The sequence below is a fragment of the Fukomys damarensis genome, unplaced genomic scaffold (assembly GCF_012274545.1).
Source record: "Fukomys damarensis isolate Sample0158 unplaced genomic scaffold, DMR_v1.0_HiC HiC_scaffold_10, whole genome shotgun sequence".
Classification (NCBI taxonomy): domain Eukaryota; kingdom Metazoa; phylum Chordata; class Mammalia; order Rodentia; family Bathyergidae; genus Fukomys; species Fukomys damarensis.
Window position 1 is genome coordinate 5698579 of NW_022900922.1, and position 21045 is coordinate 5719623.

The 21045-nt window shown below is 44.1% G+C and overlaps 1 protein-coding gene and 1 long non-coding RNA gene across 2 annotated transcripts in view; one reads left to right on the top strand and one right to left on the bottom strand.

Annotated features, from left to right (window-relative positions):
• Positions 1–395, bottom strand: part of LOC109117938 — a 1674-nt gene extending 1279 nt beyond the window's left edge. The window contains exon 1 of the long non-coding RNA XR_002025253.2: positions 192–395. This is a non-coding gene — a long non-coding RNA (uncharacterized LOC109117938). The remainder of the gene's footprint in view (positions 1–191) is intronic.
• A 77-nt stretch (positions 396–472) lies between these two features.
• Positions 473–20591, top strand: Echdc3 (enoyl-CoA hydratase domain containing 3; the record flags this gene model as incomplete). The annotated part of the gene is made up of 5 exons (XM_019207095.2): positions 473–552; positions 3278–3399; positions 5033–5130; positions 11887–12087; positions 19740–20591. Coding segments are annotated over 5 exons (810 nt in total), but the record flags the coding sequence as incomplete, so codon positions are not given.
• Positions 20592–21045: the final 454 nt, after the last annotated feature.

Genomic DNA, 21045 nt, shown 5'->3' on the forward strand with positions numbered 1-21045 from the left:
GGTCCGGGGACGGAGACCAGAAGGACTGCCGGGCAGGGGACGCCCAACGGCGGCGGGCGGGTGGTGGGTTACGACCTCGCCGCCTTCGACCTAATCTGGCTGAATTATCTCCTGGGGGAGGAATCTCTGCATTCTGAGTTTGCAGATGTCCCATAGCCTGGCACGGAAGCACATGACACACGAGGACTTACGTGGAACTGCCCAAAAAGAACCCAGCACTCTCTGAATCTCAGGGCAACCTAGTCCTGTCACTGTTGGACCTTGAGGCCGGCGTGGGTGGCTCAGCAGGTGCCCCTCGGTCTGCCGGGGCCTTCAGGAAAGCCCTTCCCAAGGAGTGACTCGCGCCCCTCACAGCCATGCCTGCCTGCCTGCAGGGCAGTAGGGTTAGCTGACCTACTCCGGCCAGGGAGGTGGTGGCAGGTCAACAAATAGAATTAAAGGCCGGCCTCCGTAAACTCTGCCCTTTTGCAGAAGTCTAAAAACCTTAAAGACACAGCACCACACAAACGAAGCCGCGTGGTGGAGCAATACAGTTTGGAGGGCTCCTATCTGGTAAGATCTGACCCTGATCTTTGCCTGGCCAGCACAGAGGTCAGGGCAAGTGTACAAAACACAAAAGGAGGCATGTTTCATATTTAAGAGTTAGGGATCGGGCTGTTTTATTTACCCCTCTGTCAGGTGTCCCTACCTAAGACCTGGAAAGCCATGTTTGAGTTTACAATCCTCAGACTCCTAGGTGTTCCCTGGCCTGGCCAGCAGCCTTTTCTGTTTCTTCCCAGCCTCCTCGCTGCCTCCACCTCTCCACCCTCCTTCCTGTGCACACAGGTCAGTAGACATCCCAGCACGCCCATATTCTGTCTCTGCCCTCATTCCCTACAAACATCTGCTCTAAAGCCCTGGGCCTAGGGTGCCCACTGCTGGGAGAGGGAATCCCAGGGTCCAGTGACTGCAGCAGGGCTTCCAAGAGGGCGGGTTCAATTCCTTGTGGACTCCTTCCTCTCCTTAGGGTCACCACAGGAAGAAAGCCAGAGCAGGGCTCTGCAGTGCAAGGCCCACAGAGAGCCTCTTCCTGCTGTTTTTTAAGAACAGTCCTACTTCTGAAAACTGGGTCACATCTGATCAGAAACTTGACATGTGGCATGACAGCCAGATGACAAGATGGAAGACTGAATTCTTCAGAATTAAACATGAATCAGGAAGGGAAGTGACTGAAACAAAGATAATGCTAGGAAAAAAGCCCCAAATCAAGTGGTAAAGCAGCAGTACTACATTAAATACTAAGCAGGTGGGCTTGAGCACCTCGGTCACTTTAAGGCTCCTTGTAGAGAGCTGTTCCTAGCACCACCATGCTATCAGACAGGGAGAACTGGCTGTGAATTGAGTTCAAAGCCAGGCACTCTGCATTCATTATCACTACCCTGCAAGGTAGATAACATTGCCCCACTTTGTATGGGGGAGTCAAGTTCAGAGAGGTGACAGCTTAGCCAAGGCCACTGAGCCAGTAGATAGGATCACCAGGAGATAGAACGGCTGCTCTGCCCAGGGTTTCCACTCTGTGGTCCCATCTCAGAGTACTTGCCACAGGTCTAAAAGAGGCACTGTGACATAGCAGATGTAATATCAAGCCACTGTGGCCGGTGGCATCAGCTGTGAAAAATACAAATGCTATTTTTGTCCTTTACCCAGTCACAGATATTTATTGAGTGTGTCCTGAGTGTGGACGTGACTGTCCCTCACTTCATGGACCTTCTCATGGTCTACGGTGATAATCTCCACACAGCTCATCAGGGACATTTATAGGAACCTCTAATTGATGTCATAAACCTCAGTGGAGACCTCATACTGAAGGAGATTTCCTTTTCGGATAGGTGGTTTTATGAGATGGGGTCACACTAACCTTCCCAGGTGGGATTCAAACTTGCAGTTTTCCTGCATCAACTTCCCAAATTCTGAGATTACAGGCATGTGCCACCTCACCTGGGTCCAGATGGAACTTGGCACGGTCTTGCCTAAGGTCTTGGAATTTCCTGGAGACATGTGACACGAATGGGATGACAGCTTTTTATACTTGCTACAGCAAGCACACTCATTATTCTGTTGAGAGGTTATGAGCAGTTCTCTCACCACCGCCGCTCTCCTGAACAGAGGTTCAAAGTCTATCAGCAGATCAGCTGCAAGCAATTTTTGTACCTCTGAGAGGAACTGTTTATGAGAAACAAAACAATATCACAGCCACCAGAAAACTAGAGCAAAATTGAAATGGTATTCTAAAGAAAATGGTTATTCTTATTGCACTGAAATAAATTCAGCCATCAAAGTTGTTTTCCAAAAACCTGTGGCACAGAATGCTATTCACAGAGGAGCCAAGTTGACTACATAGCAATAGGAATATCCAATTCAAAACAGAATGAGAAAGGCCAAAGGCATGTGCAGGCGGAAACTGATAGGAAATATACGAAATTTATAGCAATGATCTGGTGTTTGGTTCATTGCCCCTTTTTTATAACTGCAAAAGTAAGACATTTCTGTGTAAGGTGGTAAAATGACAATACACAATGTTTTATTCCACACATGGGATGCTTTAAAACAGTGAACAGCCCTTTCAGTGCCAGCTTTTTGTGAGACGATTTGTCCAGAAGAGCCTTCTTGATGCGTGATTTTGTCCTTTTGTTTTTCGTACATCATCCTGTTCTCAGATAGTGAGAATAATTTTGCGGAATAAAAGGATGCCGTTCTAAGACAGATTTTTAAAAATGCTGTCTTATATGTGTATTGGACCGCTGTACCTTGGCTGCCTTTTCTTTCAGTAGGAAGGAGGAGAGTTAGGGAAGTATTTTCATTCTTGGCTTCTTTCCTAACCTTATTCTGAAGAATAACGCCAGGAAATAAGTTGAAGGTAGGTACTGTTTGTCAGATTCCTCCAGCCTCTGCTGCTGTCATTGAAAACTCACATTCTCTATGGGCAGAGATGATTTTGGAACTGCTGTGACTTGCCCTTTCCGTGCAGGTGGCAGTCATGTTTCTGACAGCAGATGTAGAAAAAAGGAGAAACAAATCAAGGGAAGAGGCAGAAAAGCCAGCCAGCCTGCATTTCAAGTCATCCTTTTCTTGACTTGACTTAGCCAAAACACCAGAAAGCAGATGGACTTTCTACATTGGCTCTAAGTACCAGCAATTCTCTGGGATTTTAAAATAGCTCCCAAATTAGAAAGGAATTGCAGGGGTCCTCGCTTGCTTGATGGGTACATGACCCAGGGATTGTAAATGTTTTTCACAGGACCATTGTCTTGAGCAATCCGAAGAAGAGGAACGCACTGTCACTCGCAATGCTGAAATCTCTCCAGAACGATCTTCTTCTTGAAGCTGAAAGCAAAGATCTGAAAGTCATTATCATTTCAGGTATTTATCTGATCATTTTCCTTAGAGCTTTGCATTACACAGAAGTGGTTTCTCAAAAGTCTGTAACTGGCGGAATTCCTTCCCTGAATAAGTTGTTTTGAAGCTCCTTTAAAGGACACTCATCATGGAAAATTCACATAGTTGGAGACTTTGTACTAACACTATTAACCCTGGAAATTGTAGAAAAATACTATATGATGAAAATGTGTCTTTTCGTTGTTGTTGTTGTTGTTGTTGTTGTTGTTGTTGTTGTTGTTAGATACTAGAAATTACCACACTTTGCTATGCTGGTCTTCCCATTAAAATCAGAACATCAGGGCTTGGAGTCTATCTAAATTAGGAGAGTGCTTGGCTAGCATGCATGAGACCCTGGGTTTGTTCTCTAGAACTGAAAAAATAAATAGAATTTCTTCATGGACCTTATAAATAATCCTTTTGGTATGTCCTAGTCAGCAAGGACATGGTTGTCTGGCCATTTGATTGGTTCGTTTTTTCTGTTTTTACCAGGCCTTACACTTGATATCCACAGCATGGTCTTTAACGGTGCCAAAAAGGTGCCATAGTTTGCCCACCTCTTCTCCTGCTCCTTTTCCAATAACAGTTATTCAAGAATTATCTTCATGTGATGCTGGTGGGGGCATTAATAATAGTAATGTCAGAGTTTACAAGAACCCTCAGAAAAATATAACTAATAATGTTCCTGGATGCTTTGTTTGTTTTGCAAATTAAAGATTTGGTGGCAGACCCTCAGAATGTTACCTTTTTAGCAAACAGAAAGTTTCAACTGTTTTATAGGGCAGAAGGAAAAGACATTAGAAAGAGTAGAATTCAACAGCCATGTGAGATGTAATGTGGATGCAGGAAAGGCCTCCAAGTTCTTAGCTCTACCATTTTTTACTTGCCAAAAAGAAGACACTGTTGCCTATCAAAATAACCACAACCACAAAGGAGAAATGTGAGGAAGTGTTAGCAGCTCATCAGGGAAATGACATTTATTGTTGCTGACAGTGGCAGGAGCCACATTTTCAGCTCCCTCCCCTGTAAAATAAAGAACTTGAGCCAGATGGCTCCCAAGTTCTCTTCACACTCTGATTTTCACCCCATGGGTGGTCCTTACCTGTGCCTAAATGACAGAGACAATGCCAAAGGCATGGTGGATTGCAAGGGCCCTGCATGGGTCCACACACTCAAGCCAGATGGAGTCCAAAATTAAAAAAAAAAAAAAAATCTACCTTGATCACAGAGATGTTTCCTATGTAATTGCTTATTTTCATTGATTTCCACCATGGGCTTTTAGGAGACGAGGGCTTTGGCATTTCATCATGACATTCTGTCTGTACCTTTTCAGGCAAACTGGAATTGTTCTTATAAAAATTGAGCCATTAACTTTTGTTTGTTTTGTTTTGTTTTGTTTTGTTTTGTTTTTTGTACCAGGGATCAAACTCGAGACCTTGGGCTTGTGAGGCAGGCAGTGGTGGCACCACTGAGCTAAATCCCTGGCCCTGAGCCATTAACTTTCTAAGTGTGCACAGCGTAGATGGCTTTGTGATTGTCTACTAAAGTTGTTCAGTAGATGTTCACCTCTGAAGTTTATATCTTTTTCTTTTCTTTTCTCAATTGGAAACATTTGTAGCTGAGGGCCCTGTGTTTTCTTCTGGACATGATTTAAAGGAACTAACAGAAGAACAAGGTCGTGATTATCACTCTGAAGTATTTCAGACCTGTTCCGAGGTAAGCCAGGATGACAGTCAACATTGCAAACCAAAGATGATCATTATCCTAAATATGGAGTTAGCCTTCTTGTTCACAGATAAGATTTCATCTGCGAGAGGTAACCACCATAGAGCTTCATCCAAACGATTTGGTTTGACTTTTGAGAAGTAATCACAATTTGCTACTGATTTTATGTACCAAAGAAAGTAAAATATACAGTAGCACTCCCAGTTGCCATCTCCACTGTGGGTATATGTCTTGGTATAAACTTTTTAAGTAAGAAGTAAAAGGTGGGAATGTATATCTTTAGAGAGAACCTGTGATTATGATAATCTTTAAAACTAAGACAACTCCTGTTAATGGGAAAGAAGGGATATTTATAAATGAAAATAGTAAATGGCTTTTTAAGGTTTTTGTTTTGTTTTTTTAATTTTTTTGTTTTGTTTGTTTTCTGAGAGAAGATCTCACTATGTTGTCCAAGCTGGCCTTGAAATTGCTGCGTAGCTCAGGCTGGCCTCAAACTCATGATCCTCCTGCCTCCACTTCCTGAGCACTGGGATTACAGGTGCACAACACCACAGCGGGCTCTAAAATTATTTTTTAACAAACTTTTATAAACACCACCTCCAAGAAGACAAACTAACCTCTTCAATTTCACCTTTCTGCCCTTTTTATTATAATAAGGAGAAAAATTGTCAAAAGCCACAGGAAGAAGAGGTACAAAAAGTTTTGGATGATTTATAAATCAACCTATATGTAATGAAAATAGAATCTAACTTTAAGTTATACATTTTCATTTAATGAGTATTTATTGAGCACCTACTTTAAACATACCTCCAAGATCCTAAGGGAAATACAAGGGGGAAAGTGTTTCTTGCCAAACTGAAACTAGAAATCCACCTGAGAAACAAGCCATGGAAGAGTTTCATAACCTGACCCTAAGATTCTTTAACCTAGTTATTCATTCATTTATTTAGTTGTTAATGATTCAACAAACAGTAATGGTACCTGTTATGCAGACAAGACAGGTGAGCAGCAGAGGGGTGAGTGGGAAGGTGACGGAGACACATTTTTTTTTTTTTTTTGGTACCAGGGATCAAACTTGGGTCCTTGAGCCAGGCATCAGCACCACTGAGCTAAATCCCCGGCCCCTTGGAAACACATTCTTGACCACCATTTGTTTCCCTTGCCCTTCCAGAAACTTATAAGCAGATCAGATTGTATTTTTCTCATTCTATGGAAGGACAAAGAGGAAAAGTAATTAATTTGAAGCTTCATGGGATAGTGGAAGCAAGCTCGCTAAGACTGTTGTTTCCTACATTAATGATGCTTATATAATACCTGCTCATAGGTTTGCCAAGGCTCGGTGCTTTAAAAGTTATGTCTTTACTAATACACAGTATACGCGGTTAAAAGAGAAAAGCATTAAGAAAACCAGCAAAGCCCTCTGGCCTCCTGAATAATGAAGCATCTGCTTTTCTCCCTGTTCTTTGGTAGCTTCACGAACTGAGATCTGAATAGGTTGGCAGAAGCTGCATAGAAGCCAAGGCTTCTTCGTGGACAGAGGCCAGATTTCTAAGACACCCCCACCCCATGGAGGCCTCTGACTCACTGGAGAGATCAGTGCATCAGCAGAACCTAGCCCTAGAATACAGTAGGAGTGCAAGAGTGCTGATTTCTTTAACACTATTTCTTTTTTTTTTTTTCAGCTTTAATTGAGTTTATTGGTACATTTTAGGGATACAGTACAGTTACATTCATTGTTGGGATCTTGTACCTCTACATGACAGGTCTTGATTCTCATTTTTTTCCCCTTACCCCTGCCCTCCCTTCACCCCCTTCAACACTATTTCTAAGACATTCACATCAGCCTGGATAAATATGAGCACCGTGAACTTGTGCAAGATTTCAATTTGCAAGTGTAATCAACAAGCAGGTTTAGAACAGAATGAACTGGATATTTCATTGTTCAGTTCACATGCAAGGAAATTTGATTTTAGAAAGGAAAGATAGAAGTATCTAAATAAGCTCACCATCCAAAAACTTGTAGCAGATTTGTTACAGACCACAAGTACTGCACGATAGTGAATAATTTACAGATCGGGATTAAGGTGAATTGAGAATGAAAGGTACTTGGTTAGGAAAGGGCTGAAGTGATATGGTGCTTATACTAGAAACTTGTTTATCCCTGGCTTGTCTCCTTATACCCTATTGAAGTTTGGAGGTGGAAACTCTAGTCCATGAGGAGACTCTTCTCTTTCTTCTTACACCTCACTAATAAAATGACAGAGGACAAAGTAGCTTCCTTTTAGAAGTAACTTGGAATCCTTAGTAATTCCATCAAGTGAGGCTAGGGAAGAGTTCATTTTATGTCACATTTTGGAGTAGGTACTTAAGACAGTACTTAATTCAGGAAGGTCAAATAGAATGTAGAACCGATTCTTTTTTTTGGTACTGGGGATTGAACTTGGGACCTTGCTCTTGCTAGGGAGGTGGTGGCACCACTGAGCTAAATCCCCAGCCCAATTCTTTTTTTTTGTAATTAATTTTATTGGTACATTTAAGGTATACAATGTCATGACATTCATCGTTGGACATTTGCACCTTTACGTAATCCATCTTGGTTCTTATTTTTTCCCCATTCCCCTTCAACCCTTCCAATTCTTATTTTATTGTTTTATTTTTGGTTCCAGGGATCGAACTCGGGTCTTTGCGCTTGCAAGGCAGGCAGAGGCACCTCTGAGCTAAATCCCCGGCCTAACCCTTCCAATTCCTATCAAGGATTTTATTCATTTATTTATTTGTTTAATTGTATTTTGGTATCAGGGATGGAACTCAGGCCCCTTACACTTGCAAGGCACGTGGTGAAACCACTGAGCTAAATCCCTGGCCCTATCGAGGATTTATTATCCTAGCATGTTTATTATCTACATTCCCTTTGTCTTTTCTGAACTTCTAACTTCATTTAAAATATTTTGAATTATGAAAACAAGAACATATTACAGAAAAATTTCAAAATCTAGAAGAAAAAAGGGAGAAAAATAATGCAATCCCATAATTATACCACCCAGAGAAAACTATAATTGATATTTTGCTATATTTATTTTTAGTAATTTTTCGATGTGCCTATTTGAATAATCATACACAGGTATGATCCTATTGTATGATTTGTATAGCAATGTGATTATAGCACTGAATGCTTATTATGTGCCCAGTAATATTTCTAGTAATCTGGATATATTAATTTATATAATCGCCATAGTCTGTAAAGTTGGTGTTAATATTATACCCATTTTACAGACATAAAAACTGAAGACTTAGGCAAGGAAGCACAGACTGGCCATCAGACCCCAGCAGCCTGAGTCTAGAACACTACATAAGCCCTGTACCACCGTGCTGGTATTTCCCTTGGAAATTTTCATTTTATTTAAAATGTTACATTCAATTAAGTAGATATAGTTTAGTTTGGATGGATATAGTTGTTAGCTCTGTATCACTTCAACAATATATGAGGCAATGAACTTACAAAGGGGAAAGTTTATAAAGTTTATAAAGGGTAAGTCATGGTTCTGGAGATTCAAGTCCAAGATTGGGTAGCCCCATTGCTTTGGGCCTTGGTGAAGGTGCTGGATGACAACAGCAGTGAGTGTGCGTCCAAGCAGCTGTGCACACTGTGAGTCAAAAAGCAGAGAGAAGAGACCGGCTCCCAAAGTCCCTTTTGAGGGCACACTACCAATGACTGAAGGCTCTGCAGCACCAACAGCACCACCTAGGGCCATGGGAGACACTCACCCACACTGTAGCAGCCATGTACTTACTTATTTCCATGAACCTGTGTCATTTATAGTTGGGGTTTCTTTTGTTTGTTTGTTTTAATTTTTTTCCCAGTACCAGAGATCGAACTCAGGATCTTGCTTTTGTGAGGCAGGTGCAGCACCACTGAGATAAATCCCTGGCCCTATAGTTTGTTTGTTTGTTTTTTACTACCGTAAAATAATGATTTGGTCAGTGCCTTTGACCACAGAGCTTTTTACCTATTTCAGATTATTTTTCAGAAGGAGAATTCCTAAATCTAAGGTATAAGCACTTGTCATGTTGTCGATTACATACTGTATGCTCCTACAGATCTTTTGAAATCCTAGCCCTTCACAGATGGCAGACAGGACACATGAACCAGTCAGCTCCAGTCCTAGCTGGTGGGCTTTTCGTATGTAACTCCAGTTCCTAGGTGATGGAGTAACACTAAGAACCAAATCTATCTTTCTTTGTGGCAAGACGTTTGAAGGTCTTATTAGTTGTTCCCTTGTTTTTCCAATTCACTGGGAATGAACTCCATCTTTAACCCACCTGGCCTCTCCCTAGGCTACCTGAACCTCAGAGAGCCATGAGCGGTTTTGTGCAGACGTGTGTGTGTGTATGTGTGTGTGTTTTCTGGCGAGAGGTTCATTAACATTTACCAGATTCTTAAAAGACAGAAGATGACCCTATCTTCCAGAAAAGTAAGGAAAGAGAAGAATAGAATATAGTACAGTAGACTTGCATAGGCAGTTGCATGTCCTTTACACTGGGGCTAGGTTCTGGAAAATGTGTTGCTCGGCAATTTCATCACATCAGGCAAACATAAAAGGTACTTAGACAAACCTAGATGGGACAGCCTCGCTATGCTCTACGGCCTGAGTGTAGAAATATATATGTATATGTATCTTCTACATATAGAATATATATCTCAAATATATGTCTGTATATATACATACACATGTATATACTGACATAGCCCAGGGCCATAGTTAACAAAATAACATGAGATTAAATCAGTCACAAGAAATAGAGATTATTAAGTGAAATAAGCCAGAGACTCAGAAAAAGGTATCATGTTTTCCCTCATATGCGTAAATCAACAGAGAGGTGGCAGGGAGGGAGGACTGGGGATTTAGCTCAGTGGTACCGCACCTGTCTTGCAAGCACAAGGTCCTGAGTTCGATCAAGGAAGGAAGGAAAAGGACAGGGAGGGGACAGGGACTATAAATGATCATGCTATCTTCTTGTACAGACTGAGAGAGAGGGCTGCGGATTTAGCTCAGTGGTTCCACCACCTGCCTCGCAAGCACAAGGTCCTGAGTTCAATCCTCAGTACCAAAAACATAAAATAAAAAGAGAGAAAGAGAGAGAAGGTAACTACTAGGAGAAGCTGCTGCCAGTGCAGCACAGCATGCAGTTTTATAGTAAACACTCTTTAATAAGCGGTGGTACACTCTAAAATAACGGTAAATAGGATAGGAGCCAGGTTGGGCGTGGTGGCACACGCCTGTGATTCCAGCACTCGGGAGGCGGAGGCAGCAGGATCACTGTGAGTTCAAGGCCATCCTAGAATCCACAGTGAGTTCAAGGCCAGCCTACACTGCATAGTGAGACCAGTCTCAAAAAAATAGTATAGAAGCCATGGTGTATCTCAGTACACTTGCTTAGCATGTACAAGGCCCTGAATTCATTCATCAGCGCACGTGTGTGCATACACACACACACACACACACACACACAAATAATGAATATATCAACCAGAAACATGGTCATTTATTTTCACTGTCAAGTATTATGTACTGTACTCAGCGGTATACCTCTGCCTCATATCTGTGGCAGTGCTGCAGATATGTTTATACCTGAATCAGCACAACCACCTGAGCAGTGCCTGGCAATGTGGCCGTCTGGCGGCTACAGGGCCACTAGGTGATAGGAACTTTTCAGCTCCATGATAGTCTTACAGAGCTACCATCAAACATAGTTTGTACTTGGATAAAATGTCATTACGCAGTGCCTAACTATATAACTGGTTATTTTAGAAAAGAAGCTGATAAATTTCAAATGTGTATGAATATAAGTTTCCTAGGCAAAGTCTTCAAATCAATGAAGGTCATTTTTCTTTGAATTGCTGCCTTGGGGAAAAACCCAGATGTAGCTTCTATCTTTACTTCGCTCCCTGCCAAGGTTCAAAGAGCAATAATTTAGAAATTGAAGTTGCCATAGCAACGCAATCTGTTTAGAGTGTCATGAGAAACCCAAGCTGTAAAAATAAGTGAAAGTTCTGGCAGTTTATGGCAGTGGGGGTCACTTGAGTGCATTTTCATCTCTCTTCTGGGTGCCAATGGCTCTGTTTTAGGAATTTTGTTTATCTCGATGACTGCAGGGTGTCCTCCCCCTCCCCATTTTAACTTAATAGAATAGAAAGAGTATTTGTGGTGGTAATTTGAGAAGTAATTACTGAGGAAATTGCATTCAAGTCCCTTTTCCATCTTAATTTTTCAAGAAAGCACCAAATACCAATTTCGGAGTTTTAACACAAGGGCTTCACACAGGCACAGGGAGAACAGAACTATTTGTGAAGGGTTTTGTTTGCTCTCCAGAGACAAAACTCTTCCCTGTTCTTCAGTGGGGGTGCTGCGGAAGCGCGCCAAGGGGACGTCACCTCTGCCTGCACTCCAGTCAGGCTGGCAGGTGGCCTTAGGCAGGTAACTCCCTCTCCTTCAGCCTCCTGTCCTTGTGTCAAATAGGTTCCCTTCCCCATGGGGTTCTCCGAAAGCCCAAATGACACAGGCTGGTCCACAGTAGATATTTAATACAAGTTAGTGCTTTTTGTGTTTTCTTTCATCCTTTTTTTCCTAGGATCTGATGAACTACTGCATAGGAAAAGCTCTGGAAACAGGAAAGAGAACATAACAGGTATTAGGACGGCTCCTCCTCCTGCATGGATGTGAAGTGGGTGTGTGTGTGTCCCTGCAGGTCATGATGCTGATCCGGAACCACCCTGTCCCCATCATCGCCATGGTTAATGGCTTGGCCACAGCTGCTGGTTGCCAGCTGGTTGCCAGCTGCGACATCGCCGTAGCAAGTGACAAGTCCTCTTTTGCCACTCCTGGAGTGAACATCGGGCTCTTCTGCTCCACCCCTGGGGTGGCCCTGGGGAGAGCGGTGCCCAGAAAGGTAATTTAACTTCCTTCCAGCCCTCCCCTAGATTTCGTCCTCCAGTACTCATGAAATTTAGAATTAGCATTTTTTTTTTAAGTTGTTGTTTTGAGACAGGGTCTCCCTGTGTAATTCAAATTGGCTTTGAACTCACTACATAGCCCAGGCTGGCCTCAAACTCATGATCCCTCTGCCTCAGCCTCCTGTGTGCTATGACAGGAGTGTGCTGTCATGCGTAGCTGGGGCTTTTGTTTGTGCTTTTGCTTTTTTTCAGTCAGGGTCTCATATAGTCCAGGCTGGCCTCAAACTTATAATTCTCAAAGAAAAAGAAATGAGACCCAAGGGCTTCTTGAGTAGCTGGGATCACGGGAGTGCACCACCATGGCCAGCTCAAATTAGCTTATTAAAATCACCAAATCTACTAGGACATTCTGCCTAAAGGCTTTCTGGCTGGATGTGCCTATTCCTCTATAGCTCTTACACTGGGTGTCAGTTTGTGAAGTCGCCATGTTTCAATCTGGCATGCCTCTCAGTACCACTAGTGAGATTTTTTGATTGGCTTGTTTTTATAAAGTCATAATGGTTTTGTAAATCTTACCTGAAATGCAACTGAGGCTCAGTTTTGTTGAACTGAATGGTTGCCTGTGAGATGTAATAGTGTGCTGATGGAATACCAGTACCAAGAGGCTGGAGTGGCATCACTGGCCAGACGCCTGTTCCAGAAAGGACGCAGTAATTGATTCATTGGTTGAGTAATTGATTAATTGATTCTTCTCAGAAGAATCTTCTGGATTGTCCTCTTCCTCTTGCTTTCTTCCTCATGTTGGGTTTACAATAGTTGCATTTCAGGTACATGAATATCTTATGAATAGTACTTGTAGTCTGTCTAAGAAGGAATCACGTTACAGAGTTGCCTCCTTGTTGCTAACTACAGTGAAGTCTATTTTCACCACATAGCTTGCTTCCTTCCTATAGCTCATAAAATATTTACTGAACATCCCTGAAGTGGAATCAACAGTGCCCTTGTTCTAGTAGAAGGACATCCTCATTCTCAGTGGGAAATCTGTGAAAAGTGGACCATACATACAGCACTGAAGTGCTTTCCAGAATACATTATCTGTTTTAGTAATGAGTACAGAAATTAGCATTTGCTCACACACCTAAGGCACAAAAGAAATGAGACTCAAGGGGAATCAAGCAGTAGGACCTGGAAGTTTATGAAAGGATTCCTTTCTTCTGCAATGCTTCCCTTGTAAGTTTTTGCAGAAATGTGTGTCTGTAAGGAGATTTGGAAGACAGTTATGTGCAAGCACACCTACTTCTGAAAGTGAGCTGGAGGTGGGCTCCCTACTGCAAAAAGTGGCAGCTTACTAAAATGTCTTCCAGTGGGGGTGTTTCTGTTTCTGTCTAGGTTTTTACTTTAAATGTATAGATATTCATGAAATAAGTATTTCTTCAGTTGCTACTTTGTGCCAGTACATTAAATGGAAATGTATTACAAATCTGTTTTCAGAGCTTACTTATAAACTGTAAATCAGATCTTGAGACCTCTGCATAGTGAAAGGTGGTTGCACTAGTTAGCCTGCCTGGTAGTTTTTATCCTCTTCAACCTCTGACTTTCGGGAAGGTTCCACAGTATAGCTTTTGAAACCTTTAAATCAGTCTTACTGTTAAGATTAGGATCTATTCTTGATTAAAATAAACTTTTGAAATCAGGGCTTATCAGAGTTGCTTCCTAGAAACTTAACACCATAGCATATTCTTATCAAGTTTTAAATTTGCTTTTGAGAAGATAAAAGAGGACATGTGACATAAATAGGCCTTAAATTCCAAGGAAGCCCAGTTCTCAGAACTATGCTGCATAATTGCCCCATGTGGCAGATTAAAGGGCTGGGTCATTGTAAGGCCCAAGGCAACTTTTCCCTGCCAAAGACAACTTTGTGAAGAACCAGGCCTTCTCAGAAGAGTCCCTGGGTTGTCCTCCTCCTCTCTCTTCCTCATGTTCCGACTCCCAGAAGGCTTCTGAGTAACTCATCAAGGCTGCAGAGTTGGGTATGTTGGCACACCTGTCATCTCAGCTCTTGGGAGGGAGAGGCAGGAGGAGTGCCACAAGTTCGAGGCCAGCCCAGGCTACATAGTGAACTCAAGGCCAGCCTGAACTACACAGTGAGAACTTGTCTAAAAAATCAAACCAAAACAAAAAATATTGCAAAATTTTCCAGTCAGCCAGCTGAAAATGGTTCAGAGTTCTGTCAACAAGTGTATTTATACATTGGATTCATTAGTGCTGAGCTACTGGCATGAGGTTGGGGGCATGAAGCAAGAATATGGTTTGGCGTTGAGACTAACGACACATGGCTCATTAGTCATTGTTGCAGTATTTATAAAGGGAATTTTGTAGGAGCAACATGTGTCAGCACTTCAGACCTTTGTCAGGTTTTTGAGTCTGCAGAGCCAATCTATGTGGCTTACTTTGCAGGAAAAAATGGGATTCATAAAAGTCTGAAGCACTTGCCCAGGAGTCAAACATCTAACTCTGGCCAAAAGCACCTGCCAGTCATCTCTGCTTGACTGCACACGTAGGAACTCAGTCCTCTACAGCTTCACTGAGCATGCGCGTGAATGGCACTTTGTCCCTGTCCTTGCACAAGGAAGCAAGCAGGAGGGCCTTTCGCAAACTGGCCTGTACGGGAAGTGGCAGACCTTTTCACAGCGCCTACAACATGTATCAGTCACTGGCGCCCTCTGCTGGTCACCCTGAGAGCCTACCTAACAGTCTAAAATTGTAGTTTGTCCACTGGGGGCGGAAGTGGGAGTCAAGCTTCTCTGTTTAAGCCGACTAAGCTTGGGCATGAATGATCTTCTCCATTTGTAAAGTGTGAGTTAAATAATGCATCTTCACTGTGCTAGAGAAATATTCGGCCTGATCCAGCTGCTCCCTTTCCCAGACGAAGGTGACCTCAGGCAGAAACGGAGCCAGCGTTCAGGCATCTGGCATCCCCATAGAGCACCTGAAAAATCAATCGCTTCCTCCCAAACCAGACCTCTCCACCTGTAAGAATTCTTGTTTCCACCTGGGTACTGTTTTGACTCTGTGAGTCTGTACAGTCTGATTTCCTAAGTCTAACTCGAACAGAGCTGGAAAGTGTGGCAGATTCTTGCTGCTCAGACTGGTGACAGCAGAGTTTGCTGAGCAGTGACAGGAAGTGGCATCTGGGTTTGGGAAGAGCAGCCCTTTACAGGAAATTTTCTCATGCTCCCAGGCAGCTAGGCCTATGATCCTCCATGCAGTGTGCAGCCCACCTGTGCCCTGGGTGAGTGTGAACATGGGTGCACACCCTGCAGATTCCCTGTGCTACTCACTCCCTCCGTGCAGCTCTGCCCTTTGCTGTTCATGCACTGGGCACACAGACGCCAGGCTGTGGTCTTGATGCCTGTGGTCCTCCCAAATCTGTATGTTGAAACCTATTGGCCAAAGCGATGGCATTATGAGGTGGGGCCTTTGGGAGGTGATCAGGTCAGAGGACGAAGCCTTCGTGAATAGGATTAGCGCCCTGATAAATGGGCCCGGACCACTGCCTTCCATGTGAGGTCACAGTGAAAAAATGTAATTCTGCGAACCCAACAGCAAGTTCTCACCAGATACCAAATCTGCTGTTGCTTCGATCTTGGACCTTCCAGCCTCCAAAACTGTGAGAAATAAATTTTTGCTACTTATAAACACTGCGGCTTATTGTTTACAGCATCCTGAATGGACTAAGGCAGCACGCTTGTCCAAAAGACACTGTGCCCAACCCAAGGAGCCCTTGGAGTGCCCAGCACGTGGTTCTTGCCATATGTGTGTCTTAAAGGGGTCTCACTGACCTGTTTTATTTTTGCATTGAGTTTATTGGTGCTTTTCAAATATACAGTACAGTTCCATTCATCACTGGGATCTTGTACCTTTATGTGACAGGTCTTGGTTCTTATTTCTCCCCATTCCCCTGCCCTCCCTTCACCCCCTCCACCCTCCCCTATTTACAAAGACTTTGTTTCCATTTTTTCCTTTTCTCATATTTTTTCTTGTCCCTTATTTCCTTTCCCCTCCCCTTCCCACTTCCCCTACACCTTTCGCCCTTTTCTTCCTATTTCACATTGTCAGTTGTACAATTTGGATTTATTTACACTTTGTTTTTCACACCAGAGAAACTATTCAGTATTTACACGTGTGTGTCTTATTTGAGTATGGCCTCAATATCCATTCATTTTCCTATCAATGACTCTAGTTTCTCATTCTTTATGGCTAAGTAGTACTCCATTGTATAGAAAAACCACATCTTCTTTATCTAGTCTCCAACTGCTGAACCCCTGTTTTAAATGATCATCATTTTCAATTGCTTTCATACCTAGAAGCCATAATAAGAGTCAGAAATTTTCGTTTGGAATAGGTATGTTACTATTAGCCACTGTGTTTATTAGGTACCTGAGAACCCAGCACTATATCATAAGCTTTACACCTGTTCTCTCCAATCACAATACCACAAGGCGATGGAGGTACTTACTCCTGTTTCCAGATGAAGAAACAGACCCTGTGGCAGCTTGGACTCCAAAGGCCTCCCACTTAAAATGTCCTGGGACATTTGCAATCCTGTGTATCTGTCATATCTGAGTCTGGCAGGTGCTTTAGAATGTGTAGTGGGGCCTGATAAAGGTGAAGAGAGAGAGAGGGTCTCACGGTAAACAGGAGCATGAAAGGAAAAGGGGGACCTGAAGGAGACATCTATCAGAAGGCACCTGATATGGGGATTTGCCCACAAACAAATCATCAGCCCAACTGCAAGTCCCACTGCAGGGTATGGATAAATGCCCATCTGCTAAGCCAGAAAGAAAAATTACTATGCTTTGACTTTTATTACTTCCTCTTTCCAACTCTGATTCCATCCTTAACCACTCTTTGAAGTAATTTGAGGTCTTGGGCATTCCAAGTGATAAAGGAATCAATAGGCTTGAGTTCAGTGTTGCTTTTTTCATGTTGTCTCCATTTCCGGAAAATGACCACTTCCTGCGATGTGATCCATGTGAATTCCTTAAACCACCTGTGTTAATGGAGGAAAAAGAGCCACTTGGAGATGCAGTGACACTGTTTCCACCTTGGCAACAGTGACAGGTGGCTGTAGGGCAAAGATGGAGGAATATTGTCTTGCTCGCTTTGCTGTGTGACTCACTGGGTGTCTTCGACAGAATCTTATACAGTAGGGGTTAACAGTGGGATTGGGTTCTCAGCTCCACATTCAACGAGGGAGTTCAGACATGCTTTGGCATGATGGTGCTATTCCTGGCCAACCAAAAACTGGTCTGCCCTGAAGCAACTCATAGTGTCAAGGTCCTGCTGCCTCCAAGAGACAGTCATTACATTTACAACACAGAAGCTGAGATTCAATCCTCACCATCACCTCTACAGAAGACAAAACAAGGCCCGATATCACCCATCCCAGATTGCCAGTCCAGGGTGTGTGGTTCCCTCTACACCCATGGTGGGGAGATAGCCTCCAGCCAGGCTCCTGGCCTCTCCTTTTAAAGCTTGATCCCTGGTCTCATGGTTTTAAAGCAAACTATCTAGATCAGTGATTCTAAAGTTAGAGCAAAACTGGCCCTAGGGACATTTGGCGATGCCTGGAGACATTTTTGAGTGTCACAACTGATATATAGAGGTCAGGGATGTTGCTAAATGTCCTACAATGCCCAGATCAGTCCCACACAACAAAAAATTCTCTAGTCTAAAATGTCAGTATTGCCAGGCATGGTGGCATAATCCCAGAATTTGGGGGTCCGGGGCAGGAGTATCACTGTTAATTCAAGGCCAGCCTGGACTACATAGTGACACTATGTCTCAAAAACAAACAAAAAGTAAGCAAACAAACAAAATGTCAGTATCATCAAGGTTTTCCTAAAGGCTGATGACTCCCAAATTTATTACATCAGGCTTTCTAGTTATCTATTGCCAAATAATGAGCCACTGAAAACTTAGTAGCTCAAGGCAGTAAGAATTTGGTTAGGCCATGAATTTGCAGTTTGGATGGTTCAGCAAGGAAGGCTTTTTTCTGCTCCAGTACCTGCGGCCTCCCTGGGAGGACGGAAAGACTGGGAGTGCCACCTAGGGGACTCATCTGGCGGTACTCATGCACAGGTCCGGCTGTCGAAACCATTCCTCAGTTGGGCCCTTAGCAGAACTGTCAGCTGGCTCATCAGTCTGGACTCTCAGGGTGGCCTGGGCTTCCTCACTGCGTGGTGCCCAGGTTCCAAGACCGAGAGCCAGACAGAAATTGTAGCACCTTATGACCTCTGCTATGCCTTAGTTTCCACCACTCATTCGCTTTTTCATAAACCTTTGGGAGATTGCTTACTTTGTACAAGTTGTCTTCTGGTGCTGGGGAAGCATAAACGAACAGAACACAAAAAATAAAATTCCTGCCCTGTTGGCGTGTACACGCAAGCAAAGGAGGTATACAGCCACTAAACATGTGAAATATGGGCCAGGGATGTAGTTCAGTGGTTCCACCGCCTGCCTTGCAAGCACAAGGTCCTGTGTTCGATCCCTGGTACCAGGAAAAAAAAATGTGAACTATATGTTATGCTAAATGGTGAGAAGTACAACAGATAAAAATATAGCCAGAAAAGGAGGGTGTTCAGGTTTCCTTGCCAGTTTCCATAGTTCAATCATAAAGGGCTTCACCGATGAGGTGACATATGGCAGAGTCATGAAGGAATAAAGATGCAAGCCGTGAGGACACCTGGGGGAGCCTGCAGGCAGGGGGAGAGCAAGTAGCATGAGGACCCTGAGGGACAGCATGCTTGGCATGTTTGAGGGACAAGGATGGCACCAGAGCTGCAAGAGAGTAAGCAAGGGGTGGCGGGAGAGGAAGGTTCACCTGCACTGTGCTCATGAACACCTGGGGTCCCGTCTTTGCCAGCCAGAACTTTGAGTCTGAGAAGCGGACTGTAGACTGACAGAACTGAGTGTGAGCGAGGTCTGGCTGTAGACTGGAGGGCCCTGTGGACAGTGAGGAGGTGGCACTCCCTCTTTCTGCAGTCCTGACATCTTTGGGGAGGGCAGAGGTTTACTCTCCCTGTCATATCTTACCTACTTGTAAGGTGAAGTCATGCTACATCCTGCATCTGATCCCTGGCAGACAATTTCTTCTTTCTCCACAAGAATATAAGCTGCTCTTTCAGGTCAGGCTGAGGTGAGGTTGCCCATGGATGTGTCTCCTTATGCAAAGTGGCCCCTGCATTGGTTTGTGGGAAGTAAGGGGCCTCACTGTGGTTGCATTTGCAGTGGCCTCCTATCAGATGGGCTGCTGTCCTGGGCTTGGCCTTGGAAAGAGGCAGATGGAATCTCCTGTGTCAGCAAACAAGTGATCAGATCCGTGCAGGAGTAAGAGAACATGGAGAGTCACTTCCCTCCTGGGCTACTTGTATTTTCTTCACTCTTGGAAAGATCTGATCTTATCCCTGGCCGGAGCTGGGGTGTTGACACCATCTGAGGTGATGGATGACACGTCACTTGAGAAACAGATAACTGGACCTCAGTGGAGTCAATCAGGAGAGCGAGCACCTCAGCAGAGTGAGCAGAGAGGGGCAGGTGCAGTGGATTTGAGTATCTTAATGACCTCGCATGCTTCCTCCCTCAGGTTGCCCTGGAGATGCTTTTCACTGGGGAACCCATTTCGGCCCAGGAGGCCATGCTGCATGGGCTGCTTAGCAAAGTAGTGCCAGAGGAGCAGCTGGAAGAGGAGACCATGAAAATAGCAAAGAAGATTGCCTCTGTAAGCCGCCCTGTGGTGTCTCTGGGCAAGGCCACCTTCTACAAGCAGCTGTACCAGGACCTTGGAACAGCCTACAGCCTCACCTCCAAGGTCATGGTGGACAACCTGGCAATGCAGGATGGGCAGGAGGGAATCAAGGCATTCATGCAGAAGAGAAAACCCACCTGGTCATAGTGAACCCACAGTAACAGAGGAACGGAGGAGGGCTGGGCCTAGCAGGGGAGGGAGAAGCACTGAGGAAGCACCCTCAGGCCTCACCTCTGACTCCCACCCACCTCTGCTGCTTCCCCGCTGTAAGAGAAGACAGCACGCTTTTAGAACACTGGTAGTGGCTTCACAGCATGCAGTTCGTATGAACAGTCATGATTCCACGGGAAAGGACCATCGGTGGAAGGTCAGGGAGCACCCGCGAGGGGCCAGCTGCAGCAGAAAGCCTTGAATGACTTACTCTCACTGCACTTCAAATGAGGGGCCCTTACGTACAAGGTGATGATCGGGTGGGGCACAAAGGAAGGATGTCAGCCTGACCCTTACCAGGGATGTCCTCTAAGACAGAGTCGATCCTTGTCGCTCATGACAGGTGAAACATTTCAAATCTCCACGAGGTGTTCACGCTGAAAACCTTGATTCTACCGGGAAATTATCGAGCCTGGGGCTTTGGAATAATCTTATGTGATTTAAATAAATTAAATATGTACAGAGACTGGTCACTTTATCTTGCCAACTAGACTACAAGCTAAGAAAAAAAAGTCAATGAACTGTTTGCGTGTCCACTCTGATGGGCGTAGGGTGGGTGCCTCATACTCTCCTTGCCCCCCAAGTTGCTGCGAAACCAGGACTGTGGGCTAAACCTGGGGCTAACACAGGGGTGGGGGCACCACACACATCCTGCTCATTAGGGGTCACCTCTTCCAGGCGTGGTTCGGGACTCTGTTCAGCTTCTGGTAAAGACTCCCAACTAGCATCGGGCATTTGAATTTCCCAGCTGAACAAGAGTTCAGACAGGCAATACACACACTATTTTTTGGCTTTTAGTCTAATAGGGACCACAAAATATTCCAAATCTCTTGTCTTCACGTTTGCCTACAAAGCTTTTTTCTTTTTTGATGATGTTGGAGATCCAACTCAGAACCTCATGCATGCCAGGGAAGCACTCCTACCTCAGGAAGCA